The sequence below is a fragment of the Cervus canadensis genome, chromosome 21, assembly GCF_019320065.1.
Source record: "Cervus canadensis isolate Bull #8, Minnesota chromosome 21, ASM1932006v1, whole genome shotgun sequence".
Lineage (NCBI taxonomy): Eukaryota > Metazoa > Chordata > Mammalia > Artiodactyla > Cervidae > Cervus > Cervus canadensis.
This window is the reverse complement of record NC_057406.1, coordinates 41,153,488-41,179,360: the sequence shown is the minus strand read 5'-3', so window position 1 is coordinate 41,179,360 and position 25,873 is coordinate 41,153,488. Positions and strand designations below refer to the sequence as shown.

At 35.4% G+C, this 25,873-nt stretch overlaps 1 protein-coding gene across 9 annotated transcripts in view; it reads right to left on the bottom strand.

The window, feature by feature from the left end:
* DNM1L (dynamin 1 like) overlaps positions 1-25,873 on the bottom strand; it is a 66,373-nt gene that overhangs the window by 10,398 nt on the left and 30,102 nt on the right. For 4 of the 9 annotated variants that reach the window (XM_043439860.1, XM_043439861.1, XM_043439865.1 and 1 more), the window contains exons 2-13: positions 24,151-24,298; positions 20,349-20,387; positions 18,591-18,637; positions 18,119-18,190; positions 16,793-16,879; positions 9,445-9,607; positions 8,932-9,052; positions 5,320-5,451; positions 3,901-4,107; positions 878-998; positions 503-658; positions 181-270 (exon numbers count right to left, since the gene is read on the bottom strand). In XM_043439860.1, coding sequence (XP_043295795.1) covers positions 181-270; positions 503-658; positions 878-998; positions 3,901-4,107; positions 5,320-5,451; positions 8,932-9,052; positions 9,445-9,607; positions 16,793-16,879; positions 18,119-18,190; positions 18,591-18,637; positions 20,349-20,387; positions 24,151-24,298 — 1,383 coding nt within the window. The remainder of the gene's footprint in view (positions 1-180; positions 271-502; positions 659-877; positions 999-3,900; positions 4,108-5,319; positions 5,452-8,931; positions 9,053-9,444; positions 9,608-16,792; positions 16,880-18,118; positions 18,191-18,590; positions 18,638-20,348; positions 20,388-24,150; positions 24,299-25,873) is intronic. The other 5 variants (XM_043439867.1, XM_043439862.1, XM_043439864.1 and 2 more) reach the window with 2 other exon arrangements.

Sequence of the window (25,873 nt, the reverse complement as noted above, 5' to 3'; positions counted from 1 at the left end):
GACTAAAATATGAGGAAAAATGCATTTTATACTAGAACTACTGAAGTTTCCTTTGAAATAAGACTGAAATTCACTTCTTTTTCTTTTTGATACACTGGGAAACATTATGCCTAAACTCATAAAGTATACAAAATGATTTTATTAACAGTGACTAGAATGATTTATGAAATAATAGCTCACCATTTCATTTGTAACAGGCAACCGTTTACGAAGAAGACAAGTCACTACTTCAACTATGGCATCATGAAGTTTAGGGAACCGCAACAGCTCCTATATATGATGGAAGTAAGAAACAGTCTGTTTGGTTTGAAGGAAAATTAATCACTGAAATACTAAACCAGATTTGGAAGCTATATTTAACTATACTATTTCAAATATCACTTTTAGATAAGGAACTAAAATTTTAACTTTTAGTCCATCTTCTATATTTCCTCCTGTCCCTTGAAACTATCACCTCATGTCTTTTACTACTTAATCAGAAACCTGTTACATTTCTCAATACCTGTGTACTGTAATTGCTACAGTGCTGAATGATCCTTTGCATTTCTTCATGAACCAGTTCCACACAACGGAGGCTGGGCTCTTCCAGACGTTTAATTTGCCGTTTGACCAGTAACTCAAATGAAACTTCAGGCACAAACAAAGCAGGACGTGGACCCTAAAAAGATACAATCATGAGCTCTTATAGCTATGTATAATTTTGGTTCTTCCCTAAGGTTAAAATAAATCACATTTTTTGGCATTTTTTCATGAAAAGTACTTCCTAATTTCAATAAGAGCAAAATAACAAACTGTCCCATTCATTAAAAAGGATATATGGATTAAAAAATAATCTTTAACCTCATTTTAAAAAATTCTAAAAGTTAAGCATACTCACAGTTGCATTTCTAATGGCAGTCAAAATGTCAATAGTGTTAAGGCCACCAAGAGGGTCAACAGATTCTAAGGTTCGCCCAAAAGTTTCATGGAAAATATAACATATTCGAGCACCACCACATCTGAAAGGCAATGAAATATATGATTTCTGGTATTACTAAAAGGGAAAGACACTACAAACTAGAAGTCTTTCTGTAAGCATTAAGATGATGGACAACTACATTTAGACCATTTCCATGTATTCTCAACTGTTATGAACCACTTTCTCTGATCTTTTTAATGGGGAAAGGAGTCACTTCACAAAAGGCATTCATGTATGCATGTGCACATGCGCACACACAGAGTAAACTGTTCTGTCAGAAAACATCAGTTAACTAACAACGACTAAACATTTTTCTCTGCTCTAGTTTTCAACTAGACCACACGCTCCTTAAGGATAAGAAAAGTATCCTACTAATTTCTATTTATTCACAATCTAGAGTAGAGATCAGCGAACTTTTTCTATGAAAGGCCAATTAAATACTTTTAGACTTTTCAGGCCTCTGTCACAACTTGCCAATTCTGCCATTGAGCACAAAAGCAACCACAGACTGTATGTAAACAAATAAGCATAGCTATGTTCCTGTAAACTTACACACACTAAAATTTGAACTTTACATATACACTACATAAAAAATTCTTTGAATTTTTTTTCAACTATTTAAAAAATGTAAAAATGATTCTTAGTCAATGGGCTTATCCCTGCTTTAAACAAATTAAATCTCTACGCCTACCTACTGGATACCTTGTGTTTCCTGTCTTAATGACTAGAAATCCTGGTATTATCTTTTATTTTTTTTCATTCAAGTCCAGTTGAAACTTTTCAAATATGGTATATCCCCCCAAATCATTCATTCTTCTCTATTTTAACCATCACTATTCACTACTTTCTTACAGTAGCCTAGGCAGAAGGTACCAGCCTAACATTATACTAAGTGAAATAACCCAGACAGAAAAGGTCAAATATTGTATGATTTTCCTTATATGAAATATCTAGAATAGGGAAATTCACATAGACAGAAAGTAAGTCAGAGGTTACCATGGGCTACGAGAAGAAAGGAAGACAAGTACCACTGCTTATTTGATACAGAGTTTTTGTTGGGATGATGAAAAATCTTGGAAATAGATACTATTTGATGGTTGTACAATATTGTGAATATACTTGGTAGTACGTATTATACTTTAAAATAGTTAAAATTACCAGTAACTAGTCTCTCTGCCTCCAACCTTTACCTTCTCCAAATAGTTTGCATAATGACCAGAATTACCCTTCTAAAGTGGGGAACTCCTGTGACCAAAAATGTTTTCATTTTTTTATAGTAGGAAGCTCTTCAAATTCTGACACATTACACTTTCCACAGTCTTGTTCTTATTAGACACCTTTCCTGCCTTACTTCCTGTTACATCCCATCACTGTACGTGCCATTCTCCAAATTCACCCTGCACTATTCTCTGCTGTTCCAAAGCCTAAAATACCCATCTGCTTACTGCTTACGGCCTTCCCCATATTCTATTCACAGCCCAACCCAAATGCATTCCAGCCATGGAGCTCTCCCAATCCTTGAAAGAGATATAAGTGGTCTCTCTTCAATGTTCTAATGAGGCTTGATTAGATAATTACAAAGATATAAATATTCTATGGAGTTGACTCACACAGAAGGCTATCAGGGTCACATGAAAGTACACAGAACTGTACACCCACACACACATGAAGTGTAACGGGTGAAATCTGAATAAACTTTGTGGATTGTACCAACGTCCATTTTCTTGCTTTGTTATTGTACTACAGATATGCAGGATGTCAACGCTGGGGGAGGTGGGGTGAAGGGTGAATGGGACCTCTCTGTATATTTATCTGCAACTTGCTAGAAACCTATAGTTATTTTTCAAAAGTAAAAGGCTTTTTAAAGGTGAGAGTTCAGAGAAATATATTCTTATATATTGCTACTAGTAATACAATACAATCTACTACTAACATCCCAGGTGGCACTAGCGGCAAAGAGCCTGCCTGCCAATACAGGAGGATGTTACAGAACTCCTAACATGTTGGAGGACGTTAGAGATCCAGGTTTTATCCCTGGGTCATGATGATCTCCTGGAGGTAGACATGGCAACCCACTCCAGTATTGTTGCCTGGAGAATCCCATGGACAGAGGAGCCTGGTGGACTCCAGTCCACAGAGTCGCAAAGAGCCAGACACGACTGAAGCAGCTTAGCGTGCACTACTAACAGAGCAATGATAAGAGACTCTGAGGGTGTGATGCACCTTTGATCTAGTAATTCTACTGCTAGAAATTTACCCTAAGGATTTACTTGGATACATGCTCCAAAGATAGTCCATCACAACATTGTATATATTTGTATATAACTGAAAGCAAACTACCAAGAGTAGGGGACTGATTGAACAAATAAGAGTATATGTCTAAAAACGAAAATACAAATATGCAATTTCTACTAGCTGTTTGTGACAAGCTGATTTAAAGAAATGATTCTGTAGCATCTGATTTTTAAAGGTGTGTATTATAGGCATTTATATGTTCTATAAATATATAGAAAAATGTCTAGATTAATGCCAAAGTAATAGGGATTATTTCTGGATGATGGAATTGAAAGTAATTTTATCGTTATACTTTACTCTTTTTCCTTATCTGCATTTTTTTATTTTTTCATGAACAATGTTGTTGTACATATTAAAGAAACAAACTTTTAAATTAGAAAATGTTATACTTATCAATTAAAGTCTTGTTTTTTAAAAAAAACACCTGAAAGTTTACCATGTTTTACATATTTTTACATACTTTATAAGGCATTTTACATACATATCAAATATCATTCATAATTTCTACAAAATGATATTCCTGTTTTACAGATAATAAATCATAATCAGATAATCTCAAAGTCACTGTAACAAAAGATCTTTATCTTTCTTCTTTATCTAACCTAGCAATCCAGGTAGCCAAATCCATAGAGAAATTTCTTACTTACAGCTCTGAAGTTTCAATATATTTTGCAGTTCCTTCAATAGTATTACAATATTCTGTGGCAAATTTGGTAATAAGCTGGAGTAAAGTAGCACTTTTATCATCCACAGGTTCACCATAGCTATTTAGAAGAGACTGATATTGAGCAGCTAGAACATTTATTCTCGTTTTCAACTCTGGTAAGCAATCTCTGATGTGATGCATCAGTAACCTAACAAAGGTTAGAAAGGAAGAATTTTAAAGTAAAATTGTGTATTTTGAAGATCCAAGGAGCTCAAATTTTAAAAATGCAAATAATGGGGAAACCTGTCAAACAACTTGTCTTGGCAGGAAATAATGCAATTTTAGAATAGACGTAAATACTTAGTCTGAAAAAAAAAATGACAGGAAGGAAACTGTCTTGTTAAAATGCCTTTTAAATTTGCCTTCAATCCAATAAATGGTAACAACTGCTAGAGAATCAAATATAAATTTAAAGAATTTTTTCTCTATTACAGCAATTACCTTAAAGAAAGTTAGCTACACAATCTAATTATACCTACATTATTTTGGTTTCTGACTTATCTTTTATAGTAGGTACTCAGCACAGTGAAAATCAATCTTGTTAAAATCCATGTCCATCCACTTTTAATTTATTTAGGGAATAAGCAAAGACACAGCCATGATTTAGCAACTGAATGACAACAACAGAAGGAAATAGCTTTCACTTAAGTTGTGTATAAATAGTCTAGAAAGTTCTTCTAATTCTTTGAATGATCTAATACCATCAGTGGGTATTAAGAATTCAAAGGAAAAAAAAAGAATTCAAGGTATACAGCTTACATTCTTTTTATAACAGGACTAGAAGACATGCTAATTAGGACAAGATTATGTGAAAATTGTATATTTTAATTCAGTTCTTGAAATACAAAATGGAAATGACATCAACTGCCATCTATTTCTATCATCAAAGTAGAATGACTGTAAATAATTTCATGATTAATGTATTTTAAAAATCACTTGAGCATTCCTAGATTACATGATGATTTAATGCCAACTACCTCAATAAAAGGGTTTCCCAGGTGGCACGCTAATGGTAAAGAAACCACCTGCTAATGCAGGAGATGCAAGAGACACAAGTTTGATCCCTGGGTTGGGAAGATCACTTGGAGAAAGGAATGGCAACCCACTCCAACATTCCTGTCTGGAAAATTCCTGGACAGAGGAGCCTGGCAGTCTACAGTCCATGGGGCGGCCATGAGTCAGACATGACTGGGCACAGCTCAATAAAAATAAATACATTATAAGAACCTACTATACAAGAAACAAAAGTGAAATTTCATAGACAAGCACATTATAAAAATGTAAGGAATTGAAAATCAAAGGTCTGAGATACCTACTGGCAAACCAAAAGCATCTCATTTTCCAAAAGGTAAAATGTTACCTGTTTAAAGTCCGGGCAAGATACTTTGTTCCATTTCTATTAGCCAGAGATGGGTATTTCTTTTGAAGGAAAGCATATTCATCACGGATTGAATCAGTTACACTCTTCTTATTGTTAATATCTAGCTGACTCCTAAGGTTGAAAAAATAACAAAACTGTTTCAACTGAAGTAAAATGAGGTACTAAGTGCTTTGGCAACATCCACTGGATCATGGAAAAAGCAAGAGTTCCAGAAAAACATCTGTTTCTGCTTTATTGACTATGCCAAAGCCTTTGACTGTGTGGATCACCACAAACTGGGAAATTCTGAAAGAGATGAGAATACCAGACCACCTGACCTGCCTCTTGAGAAATAGGTATGCAGTTCAAGAAGCAACCGTTAGAACTATACGTGGAACAACAAACTGGTTCCAAATAGGAAAAGGAGTATGTCAAGGCTATATATTGTCACCCTGCTTATTTAACTTATATGCAGAGTACATCATGAGAAATGCTGGGCTGGATGAAACACAAGCTGGAATCAAGATTGCTGGGAAAAATATCAATAACCTCAGATATGCATATGACACCACCCCTATGACAGAAAGTGAAGAACTAAAGAGCCTCTTAGTGACAGTGAAAGAGGAGAGTAAAAAAGTTGGCTTAAAATTCAACACTGAGAAAACTAAGATCATGGCATCCAGTCCCATCACTTCATGGGAAACAGATGGGGAAACAGTGGCGGACTTTGTTTTTTTGGGCTCCAGTTTCACTGCAGATGGTGATTGCAGCCATGAAATTAAAAGACGCTTACTCCTTGGGAGGAAAGTTATGATAACCTGGACAGCATATTAAAAAGCAGAGACATTACTTTGCCAACAAAGGTCCGTCTAGTCAAGGCTTTGATTTTTCCAGTAGTCATGTATGGATGTGAGAGTTGGACTATAAAGAAAGCTGAGTGCCAAAGAATTGATGTTTTTGAACTGTGGTGTTGGAGAAGACTCTTGAGAGTCCCTTGGACTGCAAGGAGATCCAGCCAGTCCATCCTAAAGGAAATCAGTACTGAATATTCATTAGAAGGATTGATGCTGAAGCTAAAACTCCAATACTTTGGCTACCTGATGTGAAGAGCTGACTCATTTGAAAAGACCCTGATGCTGGGAAAAATTGAAGGCAGGAGGAGAAGGGGACGACAGAGGATGAGATTGTGGGATGGCATCACCAACTCAATGGACATGAGTTTGGGTAAACTCTGGGAGTTGGTGATGGACAGGAAGGCCTGGTGTGCTGCAGTCTGTGGGGTCACAAAGAGTCGGACACGACTGAGCAACTGAACTGAACTGAAGTAGTTTGGATGGTGAGGAGGATGACAATGATAGCCTGAAATTAATGATGGTGGCACCAGGAACTGTCTATAATGCTTGACGTGAACTGTTTCATTTAATTCTCACAACAATTCCATGCAATAGGTATTGTCTCATTTTATAACAAAGTAAGGAAGGTCCAGAGATATTAATTTATCCAAGGTCACATATTAAGTAATTCAGCCAAGATTCAAACTGTGTGACTTTTAAGTAAGCAATGTTTGAATAACGTAGGCCACATTATTACCATTAACCACAGTCAAAAGCAGTACTCTTAAGTAACAGGTAAAAATATATGTCTTAATCAACTGTGTATTTTATCCATGGACAAGAAACTAAATTGGAGAGTGAAAGTGAAAGTGAAGTCGCTCAGTCGTGTCCGACTCTTTGCAACCCCATGGACTATAGCCTGCCAGGCTTCTCCGTCCATAGGATTTTCCAGGCAAGAGTACCAGAATGGGTTGCAAAATACAACACTTTTATAACGCTTGCCGTGAAAAGAGATAATGGGAATTTAAAAAAAAAAAGAGCAGGGGTGAGGGAGAAAGTCGTGATTAGAAGCAGACAAGTAAGAAGACATCAGTGAGTAACATTTTCATTTTAAAAGGTTTGAGACCAAAGATGTCAGGAATCATTTAACCCCACATTACACCTAGTTTGTGGATGAACTGGGAGTAGAACCCAGACTTCATGACAGCTTCAGTGTTTCCTATTTTATAAAGGTTTTGGATAAGATCTTCATTTGAATCTGGCTCTGCTTTCACCAGCCATGTGACTTTGGTAAATGTATCACTTAGTAAGTTTCCTGATTGTAAAACAGACTAAAATAATAGCTCTCCAGTATGTTGGGAAGGTTCAAAGAGATACCATTTGCAAATTTCTCACAGCAGAGTGGCCAAAACATAAGCAGACACTCAATAGTAATTAGTTTCCTGTCCATAATTTTTAATTTCAGCTACCTTTAGGTATTATTCAGTTCAGTTCAGTTCAGTTCAGTTCAGTTCAGTCGTTCAGTCTTGTCCTACTCCTTGCGACCCCATGAATTGCAGCACGCCAGGCCTCCCTGTCCATCACCAACTCCCGGAGTTCATTCAAACTCATGTCCATCGAGTCGGTGATGCCTCCAGCCATCTCATCCTCTGTCGTCCCCTTCTCCTCCTGCCCCCTATCCCTCCCAGCATCAGGGTCTTTTCCAATCAGTCAACTCTTCACATGAGGTGGCCAAAGTATTGGAGTTTCAGCTTCAGCATCAGTCCTTCCAATGAACACCCAGGACTGATCTTTAGGATGGACTGGTTGGATCTCCTTGCAGTCCAAGGGACTCTCAAGAGTCTTCTCCAACACCACAGTTCAAAAGCATCAATTCTTCAGTGCTCAGCCTTCTTTACATACCAATTCTCACATCCATATACAACTACTAGAAAAACCATACCCTTGACTAGATGGACCTTTGTCGGCAAAGTAATGTCTCTGCTTTTTAATATGCTATCTAGGCTGGTCATAACTTTTCTCCCTAGGAGTAAGTGTCTTTTAATTTCATGGCTGCAATCACCATCTGCAGTGATCTTGGAGCCCCAAAAAATAAAGTCTGACACTGTTTCCACTGTTTCCCCATCTATTTCCCACGAAGTGATGAGACCAGAAGCCATGATCTTAGTTTTCTGAATGTTGAGCTCTAAGCCAACTTTTTCACTCTCCTCTTTCACTTTCATCAAGAGGCTTTTTAGTTCCTCTTTACTCTCTGCCATAAGGGTGGTGTCATCTGCATATCTGAGGTTATTGATATTTCTCCCAGCAAAATTAGGTATTATTAGGATACCTTTAATAAAATGTCTCCCAAGTCACATCCCAGCAATTGCGTAGAATCATTAATGCTAGGGGTTACATTGATCTATTAAAATACTACCACCTTAAAAATCTCTTTCTTGACTAGATGTAAACTAAATAATACTTTTTTCTAATACATGAGTTTTCTAATACCGAGTGCCCTCATCATACATAACATAATAGACAGGGATTTGTTTTTTTTAAGCCTAGCCATTAAATTTTTTCCATTTTGTGGCACTGGTTACTTGATAAACATTTTCTGTTTAAAAGTATCTACAGGAGGTTTTAGTGAATCTCTTTTCTTCCTTTAGAGCAACAAATTCTTTAACAATACCAAGATTATAGTAAAAGGGGAAAATATAGGGACACTATCACATTTCAGACTGAATCAAAAACTTTAGGTTTGCTTTGAAATGAGAACACTGCGATCTTGATTGCTCACCTGTTAACTACTCCAATTATTCCCAGTTTGACTGGTATAACCCTTCCCATCAATACATCCATGGCATCAGTACCCGCATCCATGAGATCAAGTTTAGTGATTACAGCTAGGGTTCTGCGACCTGATAAATGCAAAAAAGAAAAGAAATGACCCATTAAATTAAGCTTTTAAGTATTAAGAAAGGAAAATCCTAATCTATAATCCCACCTAATGTTATCTCTGCCATCATTTTGTTAATGTTTGTCTAACCTTTGCTTACAAATATTTTTTAAAACTAATTTTAATCATGTTTAATTTTAAAATTTTTTCACATGTAATTTTTATTAGCTATTTTTGCCTAGCCTATATAGCAATTTATCTATTTCCATCAAAATTTCTATTTGATACTATAAGTAAAATAGAAAAGCATTACTAGCTAGACATACTCCTTTTAAAAATTAAAAACACCTCTCTTGAGGGCAGATTCACCTCTGTTAACCAAGCACATCATTAAAAATTTATATCCGTCCTTACCATCTGGATCTACCTCTCTTGAAATTTTCAGTGCCTCTGATGTTGCCATATCTGTATTGGCAGCAGTGACAGCGAGGATAATGGAATTTGGATTACTGATGAACCGAAGAATGAGCTCTCTGATTTGAAGCTCAATATCTTTAGGTTGATCACCTACAGGCACCTGAACAAAACAGAGATGATCAAGAAACAGGTAATAAAAATCAACTCAGCTTTTTCCCCTCATTTAATCCACAGAATATAGGTGTTACTCCATTTACAGACAAATAAAATGCATTTATATACTTCAGTGTTCATACAAATTTGGTAATATGTATAAGTCTCAAAATGTAACTCCTGCAAATATTAAACGTCTACCATGTTAAGGATTGGTCAGTGTTAACTGTCTAAAGACAAATTCATTCATTCACTCAATTAGCAAATATTTATTGACAACCTGCTATATTTCAGGTACTATTCCATATATCAGATTATATCACAGTAGTGAATAAACAAAGACCAAATTTCCTGCCTTCACTGAGTTTTAGTGATAAAAAGGAGGTAATAAACACTTCATATACATAGCATCTAGATGTTGGTAAGACTATGGAAAAAATAAAGACCAGGAGGCTAAGGAATACTTAGGTTAAAGCTTATACTTTAAACTATTATTTTAAATTGGATTATGCTTTTAGATTGAGTAATCAGGGAGACCTCACCCAGACAATGACATTTAAGAGAATGACTGCAGACTGAAAGAGATAAGGGAGAGGTACAGGCAGCTATCTGGGGGATGAACATTTGAACAAAATGGCAGAAGACTGACTGGAGCAAAAGGAGTAAGAAGAGTAATAAGAGACAGATCAAGGAGGTACTTTCAATCTCTCTAAAAACATAAGCTTTTACTCTGAGTGAAATGGGAAGCCTCTAGAAAGATTCTGAGCCAAGGAATGACAAAATCTTATTTTCACTTTAACAGTTATCATCCTGGCTGCTTAGTTAATAAATTATGAGGAAGACCATTTAGGAGACTATGGTGGTAATCCAGCTGAGATGACAGTGGCTAGCTCAGGATGGTAGCTATAAATTTTTAAGACATGACAGAGTTCCAGATATACAGGCACAGTTTGTTTTATTGCATTTTTCAGATTTTGCATTTTTTTACATATTGAAGGTTTGTGTCAACAAGAAAGTCTATTGGAGCCAATTTTTCCAATAGCATTTACTCACTCTGTGCCTCTGTATCACATTTTAGTAGTTCTTAAAATATTTCAAACCCTCCACCAGCAGAAAGATGACATCCAACTCACTGAAGGTGCAGATGGTTAGCATTTTTTTTAGAAATAAAGTATTTTTTTAATTAAGGTATGTACATTGCTTTATTAGACATAATGCTGTTACACACCTAACAGACCAGAGTACAGCTGACCCCTGAATAACACAGGGGTAAGGAGCACTGACCCCTTCATGTGCTTGAAAATCTGCTTTTGACTCCCCAAAAACTGAACTAGAAATATCCTCCTGTTGACTAGAAGCCTTATACCAGCAATAGGCAATAACATATATTTTATATGTATTATATGCTGTATTCTTACAATAAAGCTAAAGAAAATGTTGGTAAGAAAACTGTAAGGAAAATACATTTACAGTACTGTACTCTGTCAATACTTAAGTTTATGTCATCTGTTTACAAGATATCTCATCTATCAGTACCTGCATCAATACTGTCTTATGATACAAAACACTGTTAGTTGTTATACATTACTGACACTAAATACAAAAAAGGAAAAGATAACGTGAAAGAGAAATTCATATTTAAAGATATAACAATTCATGCACTGATAATGAAGTAGCAATAAGACTGTTTTATGATAGCCTAGTATAATTGAAATGATTGCTTCACAGTAGCCTAGAGTATGCAGCGAAGAGTGAATCATTATAAAATGTTTATAGATTCCAATGTTGAAGTCATATTCATAACACCACACAGAAACCAATTACCTGTGATGATGGGCTGATACGCAGTTTCTCCAATTACAAGTGAAGGCATACTACACAGTAAAATAATTCTTTGAAAGCAAAGTTACAAAACAGAAAAAAAAAAAAGAAAACCTAACACATTATTAATTTTATATTAAATATCACTCCCATTATGCCTATGTAGGGCTTTCCTGGTGGTTCAGACAGTATAGAATCCACCCACAATGCAGGAGACCTGGTTTGATCCCTGGGTTTGGACGATCCCCTGGAGAAGGGCATGGCAACCCACTCGAGAATCCCCATGGACAGAGGAGGCGGGCTACAGTCCACGGGGTTGCAAAGAGTCAGATGCAACTGAGCGACTAAGTACATGCCTGTGTAAGGATAGGCTACTCACTTCTATACAAGTCTTGTACATGATGTTCCACATAATGAGTACACAGGCAATGATGATAAAGATGACATAAAAACATACAGTTCTTGCCATATAGTTACTAGATTTCACAAGAAGACACATACAACAGAACCCATGATTATTTGCTATTTGTTAAGTGGAAGTGGATCACTCTCGTCTTCACATCAAGTAGATAAAAGAAGAAAAGGAGGAGCTGGTCTTGCTGTCTCAGGAGTAGCAGAGGCATAAGTGGAGGAGGCCGAAGGGGAGGCAGGCGAGGTAGGCACACTCAGTGTAACTTGATGGAAATACATCATAATTTCTGTCTGATACTTTTGTTTTTTCACTCCAAAAATGTTTCTGTATGGTTCCGTTCTTTCTTCAACCAAATCAAAAGTAGTCTTGAGTAACTGTGACTCTTCTCACAAAGTGCTTACTGTCCTTATGTTTTCCAGTACAGTTTCTTTTAAATCTTCTTTCCCACCATCTGGGCTTCCTAGGTGGCTTAGCAGTAAAGAATCTGCTTGTAATGCAGGAGACACTGGTTCGATCCCTCAATCAGGAAGGTGCCCTGGAGGAGGGAATGGAAACCCACTCTAGTATCCTTGCCTTAAGTATCCTATGGACAGAGGAGCCTGGTAGGCTACAGTCTATAAGGTCACAAAGAGTTGGACACGACTGAAGCGACTGACCACACATGCACCCCCCTCATCTGGCACTGTTTCAGAAGCACTCATCTCCATCAAGTTACCCTCTGTTAATTCCTCTCACGTAGTGTCTACTTTAGCTCTTGGATTTCTACGAGATCCATATCTTGAAAGCCTTCACCCATCTAACCCACTTTTTCTTTTTTGGTCGTGTCCACAGTTGCTTTTATGATTTCCTTGATTGGCTCTGTTGTAAATCCTGAAGTCATACATAGCATCTGGACACAGCTTTCTCCAGCAGGAAGTTATTATTTCAGGCTTCATGGCTTTTTTAACAACAACATCTTCAATAGTGTAATCCTTTCTAGACTTTCATGCTGTTCTCTCTATCAGGGTTCTCTTCCATAGGAATGACAATCCTTTCCATACAGTTCCATATGCAGTGAGCCTTAAAGGTCCATATGACCCCCTGATTTAGAGGGTGAATAAGGGACACTGTGTTTGGGGGCAAGTAGACCACTTCAACACCTGTGGCCTGGAGCACTGTCTAATACCAAAAGAACTTTAAGTCAGTCCATTACTGGAAAGGTACTTCCTGACTTCAGGGACAAAGCATTGATGGAACCAATCCAGAAAAAGGGTTATCTGTGTCCAGGTCTTCTTGTTGAGCAACCAAAAGACTGGCAGCTGGTGTTTAATCTTTTGCCTTCAAGGATCAAGGGTTAGCAGCTTTACAGATAAGGGCAGTCCCAATCATAAACCCCCTGCATTAGCACGGAATAGTAGAGCTGGCCTATCCCTTCCTTTCTTGAATTCTGGTGTTCACTTCTCTTCCTTACTAATAAATGTCCTTTGTGGCATTTTTTTTTCCCCAAAATAGGGCACTTTCATCTGCATTAACATTAAAAACCTGTTCAGGCAGCTATCCTTTCTCCTTAATGATTTTCTTAATGGCATCTGAGAACTCATCTGCTGCCTTCTATTAACTTGACTTTTCGTAAGCAAAACTTTCTAAAATTATCAAACTATCCTTTGCTGGCAATATATAATCCAGCTTTAGATCATTCACCTTCCTGTTGCTTTAAGTTGTCATATATTGAATATGTTTTTTCTCAAATCATGTTAGAGTCTACAGATATGCCTTTCCTATAAAAATCCTGTACCCAGATAAAAGCTGAAATTTCAATAAAAAGGCATTTAACATAAAGTGCAAGGTTTTCATGCCTCCTGGCATAGCTGCAGCATTGCCTTCATGAATTTCCTTTTTTTTTCCCCCAATGCTTAAGCTGGATTCATTTATCTTGAAGTGGTGGGCAACCACAGCTGAAGACCTCAATCTACAGACAGAGTACATCAAGCATTTTAACTTCTTGTAATGTCATGACTTCTCTCTGCTTGTTGGGAGCACTTCCAACATCACTAGTGGCCCTTCACATGGGTCTCATGGTGTTATTCAGGGTATACAGTATTACACTAAACACGATGAAAAAATGCAAGAACCTCAGTTCAGTTCAGTTCAGTCATTCAGTCACGTCCAACTTGTGACCCCATGGACTGCAGCACCCCAGGCTTCCCTGTCCATTACCAACTCCCAGAGCTTGCTCAAACTTACGTCCTTCGAGTCAGTGATAGCATCCAATGATTTTACCCTCTGTCGTTCCCTTCTCCTCCTGCCTTCAATCTTTCCCAGCATCAGGATCTTTTCCAAGGAGTCAGTTCTTTACATCAGGTAGCCAAAGTATTGGAGTTTCAGCTTCAGCATCAGCCCTTCCAATGAATATTCAGGACTGATTTCCTTTAGGATTGACTGATTTAATCTCCTTGCAGTCCAAGGGACTCTCAAGAGTCCTCTACAACACCACAGTTCAAAAGAATCAGTTCTTCAGGGCTCAGCTTCCCCTTATAGTCCAACTCTCACATCTATACACGACTACTGGAAAAATCACAACTTTGACTAGGTGGACCGTTGTCGGCAAAGTAATGTCTCTGCTTATTAATATGCTGTCTAGGTTGGTCAGAGCTTTTCTTCCAAGAAACAAGCATTTTTTAATTTCATGGCTGCAGTTACCATCTGCAGTGATTTTGGAGCCCTCTAAGAAAATAAAGTCTGTCATTGTTTCCATTGTTTCCGCATCTATCTACCATGAAGTGATGGGACTGGAAGCCAAAATCTTAGTTTTTTGAATGTTGAGTTTTAAGCCTGTGTTTTCACTCCCCTCTTTCACTTTCATCAAGAGGCTCTTCAGTTCCTCTTTGCTTTCTGCCATAAGGGTGATGTCATCTGCATATCTGAGGTTACTGATATTTCTCTCAGCAATCTTGATTCCAGCTTGTGCTTCATCCAGCCCGACATTTCGCATGATGTACTCTGCATATAAATTAAATAAGCAGGGTGACAGTATATAGCCTGGACGTACTCCTTTCCCGATTTTGAACCAGTCCATTGTTCCATGTCTCACTGTTGCTTCTTGACCTACACACAAATTTCTCAGGAGGCTTGGTAAGGTGGTCTCTTTAAGAATTTCCCACAGTTTATTGTGATCCACAGAGTCAAAGGCTTTGGCATAGTCAATAATGCAGAAGTAGATGTTTTTTGGAACTCTCTTGCTTTTTTCTATTATCCAATGGATGTTGGCAATTTGATCTCTGGTTCCTCTGCGTTTTCTAAATCCAGCTTGAACATCTGAAAGTTCATGGTTCACATATTGCTGAAGCCTGGCTTGGAGAATTTTGAGCATTACTTTGCTAGTGTGTGAGATGACTGCAATTGTGTGGTAGTTTGAGCATTCTTTGACATTGCCTTTCTTAGGGACTGGAATGGAAACTGACCTTTTCCAGTCCTGTGGCCACTGCTGAGTTTTCCAAATTCCCTGGCATGTTGAGTGCAGCACTTTCACAGTATCATCTTTTAGGATTTGAAACAGCTCAACTGGAATTCCATCACCTCCACTAGCTTTTTCATAGTGATGCTTCTTCCTAAGGCCCACTTGACTTCAGACTCCAGAATATCTGGCTCTAGGTAAGTATTTTACAGCATTACACTAAATATGAAAAACATGCAAGAACCTCAAGAGATCACATTTTACTGTGATATGCAAATTACTGAAGCAATGAACTACTGAGAGATGATTTCCATCACACAACATTTTGGGATACTCAACAACCTTGAGCTCAGTGCAACAGGAATAGAAGGTGGCTGTGAAATTATTACATTAGTACAGTATGTACTACAACCAATCTTATGCAGTTATGATTAAATACTGCATCTTCACATTTGTTTACATTTCTTTCTACTTAAAGCACCAGGTACAGTCTATGTCTGTGGGTGTAGGTTTTGATAAATTTTAACTTTTTACACTAGATTTGTATATTAATTTTAACTAATCTTTTCCAGTTGTTTTAGGCTATGCAGTTGTCTGCAAGTTTTTTCAAACTGTTACAAATCTTCAAAAAATTTTCCAATGTATTTATTGAAAAAAATTCACATATCACGTATAAGTAGACCCATGTAGTTCAAACCCCTTGTTCAAGGGTCAATTGTATAGTGTAAACATAACTTTTATATGCAATGGATAAACAAAAAAATTTGTATATTTGTTTTACTGTGATACTCACTTCACTGCAATCTTCACTCACTGGACTGGTCTGGAACCAAATTTGAAATACCACAATGTATGCCCGTATTTTAAGTTAAGGAAAGCTAACAGGATTTGCTAACAGGGAAAGCAGGGTACAGGATAAGAAATGTCAAGGATGACTACAAACTTTTTGGCTAAGCAACTGGTACAACAGAGTTGCCATTTATTGAGATAGGGGAGACTATAGAAAGACCAAGTCAGGTTGAGGGACAGATCAGACATTTGGTATTAGACAAATCATGTTCTAAATTCAGACATGTATACATCGAGTAGACATACAAGATGAATATGTAAGTCTGGAAATATTTTAATGTTGTCAGCATACAGATACTCATATTTAAAATAATAAGACTGGATGAAATCATCAAGAGGTTAAGTGTAGCCCCTTGACAAGAGGTCCAAAAACTGAGCTATGGGATACTCACTGTTTAGACATTGAGAAGATAAGTAATCAGCAAAAGAGACTGAGAAGGAGTGGCTGGGAAGATCAGAAATAATCCTCTAGAGTGTGGTGTCCCGGAAGCTGAGTAAAGAAAAGTGTTTCAAGGAGAAAGGAGGGCTCAACTATGTCAAATGCTGCTAAAAGATCAAGATAATTGCAAAAAAAAAAAAAGGCTGATCATTCCATATGAGGTTAAGGAAAAGCTATGTTGTTTGTTCAAGTAAAAACAAACATGACCACATCCATAATGAGTAACAACGATTTTTACCTTGGTCATTCCTGGCAAATCCACAAGTGTCAGATTGACAACATTGGGTGAAAAAATTTTAAGATGAATTGGTTCAGGGCTTACTCCCTAAAAATAAATTTTAAAATATTATATTAAAATCACATTAAAATGTCAATGAAATAAAAATGCTAAAGTAAAACCTCATTTCAAGTATTATACATTAGATGCTTTTAAATATTAAACCATAATCTCTAAAACATTTCAATAATCAAAACCCAATGAAACATATAGAAAACAAGGCAGCCTGCCATAGATTATAATCCTATCCAACCTTATACTATTAATATACACAATTTATTTCCTGTTATTTCACATTCTTTTCTCCTGATTCTCAGAGATAACATTTCTTAAATATGTTTAATAGACTCAGTGCTGAACAAAAGAACAGTGTATTACTATCCAAATTTATGAGGTTCTTGAATTCAGAGTGAGACATAGGTAACAAGTAATCCAAATCAGGGAATTATGGCAGCAGTAACCAGAAGGTAACCTACCCAGAGTTCAATAATAAATCTTAGTCAATCACTCAAAAAGAGATAAATATCTTGAATAGGCATAAAGAAATTAACATGGCTCAAAAAATGCCTTTGGGTCAGGAAAACCTTTCCAACACAGTATCCAGCAGATAAAAGGACTCAATAAAAAAATTTTTTTAATATTAGTACTCAGCTCAGGCCCAGTTGTGCAATTAAATGTACCCATTCAAGAACGGAGGTAACAACACAAAGGGAAGCGAACAGAAAGGTAGTAAGAATAAAGAAAGAAGACAGAGAAAATAGAAGCATTTAAAGAAGGCAGTGACAGTACCTCATTTAAATGTGCCTCATTTACCATATAATGGTATCTGAGACATCTAATTTAAATTCTCAGAATCTTAGAAAACAATTCACTTGTTAACATTACTTTTCATTTTCACTGGAAAAAAAAAAACCTTGCTTTGCCTCTCTTTGCTTTCATAAGTAAATTTCGACTTACTCAGGTAAGAAAAAGAGCTCTTCAAAATAAATGTATTTTGTAAGTTATATATTACTTGAGTTACAATCCAGCAGAAAAAAATAACACTGTAGAAAGTATTAAATTGAAAAGCTATATAATAAAGTGATATATATAAGATCAAGAATAAACATCTAAATGAAATACCTGTTTGTATATGAAAGCTCTAAGAAATAAAAGTGGTTTTATATGAAGTTTCTATATATTTGAGAAAATACTCCATTAGTTTAAAAGACTAGTTTAAAAGACCAGAATGCTCTTAAAGATAAATTTACTGATGGTTATACTTTCCAGCTCTAAAAAGATACCTACCTTATTATTTCCTGAAATCCTCTCTGTTTCATTTTCAATTTCTTGTCGAATTTCATCAAAATCTGTGTAAAGCTAAAAATTATTGAAACAAAAAAAGTATTCAAAATAAGATTTTAAAAGTTCCTAAGAGGGCTTTGATAAATTTCAAGGATGTCTCTGGATCTGCTTCAGAGAATTAGTAAACAAATTCTAATATACACAAACATCATTCTGAGCCAAAGTCAGAGTTTTCATGAGTTTTTCAAAGCTGCTTGAGCCCACAACAGTTAAGAGTCTCCAAATTAAGAGAGAATAAGGCTCAACTTAATGTCTTCCAAATAAACTACTATGGTTAGAAATGTTACTAAGATAAGATTTATTTTATAAGATAACAGTGCTACATTGCCAATCATAAGAAAACTAAATTATCAGTTACCTGTACCAAAAAATATTTTCAACATGTTACTTCTTCAACATGTTCTTTTATAATTACCTTATTTTTGGTGTGAAGAAATTTACCCCATTCTTCTGCTTCAACCCCTGGAAAGAGAGAAACTTCACTTATTGAAAACTATGGAAATTACCTTAGGAATTCAAAAAGACAGCACAATATTATTTGTTCCTACTTTGCCACTAACTAGAAGTTAACTTATATTTGAAATCTAGATTTTAACTAATAAAACTGTTCACCTCTCCTCATATTATAATAAAATATGTATACCTTTTTTTTGGTATCTAAAACTTTTTATTTGAGCAAGTAGATATAAAGTGTATTTTAAAAAGACCTTAACCCATATATTAAATGACTCACTACAATTCTATAAAATGAATAACTCCTTCTAATTCATTATGTGTTCAGTTAAAACTGTTTCTTCCAAGAATCCTCCAAGAATTGGATTCCAAGAATCCAAGAATTTAGTATAATTTACAGCAATGGCCAATTAAGTATTAGATTATATTTAATTGTTCATTTTCATCCAACCTGGGACCTTTCTTCTTTTGAACTTTTTATTTTGTATTAGGGTACAGCCGATTAACAATGTTGTGATGTTTTCAGGTGAACAGAAAAGGGACTCAGCCATGCATATACTGTATACTTTATTTTTAAATATCTCACATATAAAAGCAATTTTATCTGATGAAAATACTCAAGCTAATGGCTAAAAGAAGAACACTTATGAATCATACTGAATAATAATGCAAAAAGCATATACTATAGACTTACACACATAATTCAAAGTAAAAATTGGCAACATGTCAACAGAATAGTTAACTTTTTGTTCTGTTTTCTCATTTTTCATTTTAATTCAGTTTACTGTTGGCAACCCATAAAGTCACAATTTGCTGTTACTTTAAAGAGCTCTCAGTAGCATGAAGGTATTCTGTATGCATTTTCAAGGTGATTTTTTCCCCCTAAGAACAAGATTATGTTTTTCCTTGGAATTGAAGGAAGGAAAGAAATGAAATGGCAAGGGGTAAAAGGTTGGGGGAACCTGGCATGTATACTGTATGGAACTGCTACTCGCCAGTAGTTTCCAATAATAGTTCTGTTCCTCTTGCACTTGCTGAAAAAAGGAAAAAATTACTCATTGTAAGTACTGTTTTGAGTGGCCCAGGACTTGGAAAGCAAGTTTTGCTCTAATTTTTCCAGACAAGCTAGAATGCAGAAAAATTAACTTCGCCTTCTCCAAGCACAACTATTCTGCTTTTGTCAAATTCACAGTTTTAAATGTCTTAATGATTAACACATTATCAGCCACCTGATATCAAAATAAAAATGACTGTAAGATATTCAAATAAATGTTTACGGAGGAAAAGGTGGAGCAGTTTCTTTGGTGGGTAAAGGTAACAAAACTGGATCCTTTTTGCAAATAAAATGCTCACCTACTTGAAGCTTAGTACATTCTTCCAAGAAGTCTCACTGGAGGATTGGAATAATCTAAGTGAACAGAACTCAGAGGCAAGTACTGTACACCAAAGGGTTGGGTTTTTTTAATTTACATTATCATATAGAAGAGATCTGGCTTCACAAGCATGTTTTTTAAAAATAAAAATAAATTACATTCACCAAAAAAAGCCTGCATTGTGATGCAATGCCAAAAGGTAACAAGAACCACTAACACCTGCAATCAATCAATGTGGATAAGCAAATAAAAATGGAAGAAAAAAATGCACACAGCCTGTCAGAGTACAAAAGCACACATGCAGGCATGATGGGAAAAGAAGGGCCAAAGCAAATGGATAAGGAAACCTTTGGAAAGGTGTCTTGAGTTTTTCCATGTAGCAGGGTCTGTAGTCAAAGAGAAACAGCACAGAGTGAGAAGTTTAGTGCTCATCCCTAATATTTCAAACTTGTTTAAAAAATCAAATGTGCAAGAACCGGAACACATTTCAAATGCACATTCCAAATGCATTCAGTTATTCCAAATTTACAACTGTAAATTTTCCATTACAATTAGTTATAATTAGAGGGATGTGTATAAATAATATTTTAAATAGCATAAATGAAGTATATTGAGAGTCATAATTTATTTTTATTTTCCATTACATTAATTTTATCACCTCTGGTTTCTAACTCTAATATAAGTGGATTGAAACTAATGTACTATTCAGAAATTTGCTATCTGATAACTACAGGAAAAGATAAATTACCTAATGAAAAAAAATCTACAAAACATTTCAAATACATCTTGAAAGTAATAAAACCTTGAAAGTAATTATTAAAGTATTTACCCTAATTGCTAAGACTGAACTTAGTAGGGGTTTATTTTCTTTGAAATATATAATAAATTTAACAGAAATAGTTTTGGTATTCCGTCAGCATGCTACCTTTGGAAATAGTCTAAAAGGAGATCTGAGGACATACATGAAAAGTAATCATAAAGTTCAAAGTTCAAACTAAACCACTAGAAAACAGTTTTTGTTTTTAATAAGAGTTTATCAGAAAATTCTTTTACATTGGCAGAAGTGGGGAGCAAGATGAGAAATACTATAAATCTATATATTGACACCTAAATTATATTATGTAGTTGGCTGAATGATCTCATGTTAAATAAATTTTCCTGATAATTATACATGGTAAATATTTTGTAAGAGTTTAGCTAGTTTTGATGGACCTATCCATGTTATGTTAGAATCCACTGCCCTTAAACTTACCTACTAATGGTAACTTAGGTCTTTGTTACATAATAAAGCCGTTTATGTATAGACTACAAATCCCTATACAAAAGAGACTAATTTTTTCTTTTTTGAAATTCTCCTGTTTTCCTCCCCTTTCTCCTCTATGGTTGCCAGGCTGCCAGGTAGTTCATACCTTTCTAGCCAGAAAAGGCTATCTCTTGCTTCATTGTTTCTAATTTCCTCTAGAATAGAGTGATTTGTGATAAGGTAGAACTGTTTATCCTAAGGATAAACAGACTCTAATGATAAGTTAAAGAACTATCCTAATTATTAATAAGATACATGATATTTAGTACTCAAAATTTACAAAATCTATTTTGTGTTCTGCGTAGCTGAGTTGTCATTTTAAGTATTATGTTTTTTAATATAAAAAATAAGCACTAAGCTTGGGGAAAAAAAAATATATATATATAGGTAAAGATATGCAGATTTACTGACCTACCACCACCAATAAGAGATGTCAACAAAACAAAGTGAACAATACAAATAGATAACAAGAACTGACACCGCTACAGTTGTGAAATGTACACCCTTTCTAGAAATACTGCCCACGTACTCTGAGAGAAAAGATATCATCTGCCTTTTCCAAGGTGACTGAAGAAAATTAAGAGTTAAAGGAAACAGACATCATCATACAGTTACTTGAAATTTTAGTTTAAGGCATTTTGTAAATTTGATGATGTTAGCAAGACTGAAATTTTTGAATAATTATTCTATACATTTGAAATTGGACCATAAATTAGCCCAAAATGATTAAATTCAAGGTTCAGAATTTCAATAATAAAGAAATATTACAGAAATGCAAAGTGATAAATAACATACCAGGAAGCTACCTAATATAATCAAATGACTTTTACATATCCTCTGGCATCCTATCCAAAAATATTACTTGTAACTTGTGACATCTACAACTTCATTAATCTACTTCAGTGATTAACTTTCTATAGTCCTTGTAGATGCTCATGACATGTCTTTTTAAAAATCCCTTTAAAATAAAAATCAAGCTCTCACCACCCAGTAAGTGAAGGAAAAGATCAGATACGGAAATTAAAGTAACTTCATTGCATCAAACTAATGAAGCTGCTGGAGAAGGCAATGGCACCCCATCCAGTACTCTTGCCTGGAAAATCCCATGGACAGAGGGGCCTGGTGGGCTACAGTCCAAGGGGTCGCAAAGAGTCGGACACTGAGCGACTTCACTTTTCACTTTCATGCACTGGAGAAGGAAATGGCAACCTACTCCAGTATTCTTGCCTGGAGAATCCCAGGGACAAGAGGAGCCTGGTGGGCTGCTGTCTATGGGGTCGCACAGAGTCGGACATGACTGAAGCAATTTAGCAGCAGCAGCAAGGAAGCTGCATTTAAAACAGATCTCTCGCAAAATGAGAAACAACCATGGTACTCTGCTGCAAATGTAATTTAACAACTACAACATTTTACAGACTTTTATAAGTAAGACAGATGGCTTCCCTGATGGGTCAGATGGTAAAAGAAGCTGCCCGCAATATGGGAGACTAGGGTTCGATCCCTGGGTTGGAAAAATTCCCTGAAGGAAATGGCAACCCACTTCAGTATTCTTGCCTGGAGAATCCCACAGACAGAGGAGCCTGGTGGGCTACAGGCCATGGGGTCACAAAGAGTTGGACATGACTGAGCAACTAACATACAAATAAGACAGAGTCTGAGCCAAACACTGAAGATCAAATATATTACTCTCATCAAACATTCCAAACTTCTCTAATGTAAAGGTACAGTATGTAATAGGGCACACATTTAATAAGCAAACTTAAATATGCTGATAAAGAGAGCATTTCTTAAAATATTTTCAGTGTAACTAAAGAAGAAAGGATGGTGCATGTCTTCTAATCTTGATACTCCACGTTTACTATTTGGGTGAGGGAGGAATCTAAAGAATCAAAGTAATACATGCTATAAGTAAGTCTTAGCAACATAAGCACAGTAAAAATAATAATAATAATAATAATTAGGGACTTTCCTGGCAGTCCAGTGGTTAAAAAGACTCCATGCTTCCACTGCAGGGGACTATGCAAAATAAGCATAGTAAAAATAATAATAATAATTAGGGACTTTCCTGGCAGTCCAGTGGCTAAAAAGACTCCATGCTTCCACTGCAGGGGACTCCATGCTTTCACTGCTATAGGTAAGTCTTAGCAAAATAAGCATAGTAAAAATAATAATAATAATTAGGGACTTTCCTGGCAGTCCAATGGTTAAAAAGAATCCATGCTTCCACTGCAGGATCCCTGGTCAGGGAACTAAATAAGATTGCACATGCTGTGCAGTGTGGCAAAAATATCTTTTTTAAAAAACTCCTTCTACAAATAATATTTATCTTGGATCAAAGGGCCAAAGATTCAAAATTCACAGGCACATGGCAAGACAGAAAAGTTAAGGTGAGATAACACTGTTATGCTGAAAAGCTGAATCATTTTAATTTTATTTAAAATAAAATCTTTAAACTAGAATGTAAAATATTTAAATTCTAAAACAAAGTGAAAAAAACATTGCTTTAAACACTAGGAAAAGTTTAAAACATTCCAAAAGACACAAAAACTTTTAAAAATAATTGATTCTTGTTTACTAAGTATCTCACTAGATCCTCCACTAAATAGTGTTAACCAGTTTACTGAACTACATTACCAAAAAGATTCTTTCAAAAAGTTGACTCACAGTCCTCAAAAACAAAAAAAAGTTACTCCCTTTTCCCATGAGAAAAGACATATATCACTTTCTTTACAGGACTTCTGACTTCGCTACAGCCACTAATTTCTGTCTAATTAACTCATATCTTCTTAAGATTGACCAAAAATGAAGAATTTTTAAATAATGTTTATTCCAATTCTAAAATTTACCATTTTCTTCTCCTGTTGTTTTTCGTTTATCTTCAGGTGAAACATGGACTAGCTGCAGAATGAGAGGTCTCCGGGTGACAATACCAGTGCCTCTGGGAAGCAGGTCCCTCCCCACTAGGCTTTCTAGCACTGAGCTCTTTCCACTGCTCTGAAAATGGAATACACAAAAGCAAAATGAGTTTCTTAACAGATTTTTTTGCAACTCAGTAAGACTATACTATATAATTTTTAAAAATTATTGCAAGGTCTTTTAAAATGAAATAAAATTAGTTGTATTTTCGATTATATGATCTTTATTTCTTTAAAATAAAAAGGTATGAAAAGAATATAAATGCTAGTACAAAATAAAATCTGTAATTCAAAAAAAAGGAATATAAAAGTTCCACTTGCCCATAATTTTCCCACCTCTTCTAATACTCTCCCAACCATATAATATTGGTGTATATATAGATATATGTGTGTGTGTGTATAAGGTATTTTCAAAACCCATATAGTATTAGTATATGTAAATTATGCCCATAACATGTAGATATTTTACTCTAAATGAGGTAGTATTATGTGTATTTTTCTCTAACTCACTTTTATTTTTATTGTAACAATCAGGGATATCATTCAATATCAATATATTAATTTCTTTAATAGTTAAATAGTATTCTGCATGTAAAACCAAACCCTAACTGATGGACATATAAATGGGCCTTGCTACAATGTTGCAATGAACATGATTTGTACATACAACCATACTCACTTATTCTTTCGTTAGACTTATTTAGTTCATTAAGTGAAACTGCTGTGATTAAAGAACATACAGATTTTATACTTTCACAGATACTGCCAGACCACACACAAGATAGGAGGGACCACGCTGTGCTTCACATTCAATCTGCTACATCCACATCAGCGCTGGGCATTACCACTTTTTTGAATCTTAAATACTTTTTTTGAATAAACACTGAAAGTTCACTTATATTTGCATTTCTTTATTCAGTCAAGTATCACTTTGTTTAAGGACCTTTTGTATATCTCCTTTGGTGATCTGCTTGTTCAAATGCTGGTATATTATGTTTCTCATTAGTTTAAAGATCTTTATCCATATAAGTATTTATCTTTTATTATGCTGAATACTTTCTCTTAACTTTTTATTTTGAAAATTTCAAAGCCACAAGAGTTGCAAGAATAGTAAGTGAATACCCATATAGCTTAACAAAGGTACCCTATATCTTAACCAATTATTAACATTTTGACATATTTGCTTTATGTCTCTTACACATGCACATACTTTTTTCTTTTGCTGTCCCTTTTGTGTTAGTTAATGTGTCATGACATTTCATCCCTAAATATTGTGGCATAGCTCTAAGAAAACAGCATTCTTCTATATAATCACACTACAATGATCTCACTGAGGAAATTTAACAGACACAATACTAATGAACAGTAAATTATCAAATATATATAAACCCACTGTCCCTATTATACATTTTTATATAATACATAAATTTGAAAAATTTGATATTTTTTCAAGTTGGTAATTCATATGTTTTTCTGTAACAGTATTTTTTCTGTACTGTATTTCTTCTTAATCAAAACCAGTACATCTTCTAATTTCTTACTTTCTACAAAGGCAAAAAACCTAAGCTCATCTACTGTATCAGAAAGGGTTTTCAGGAAACAGATGGCCCACTCAAGTTAGATTAATTTAAGGACAGTTTATTTACAAGCAGAC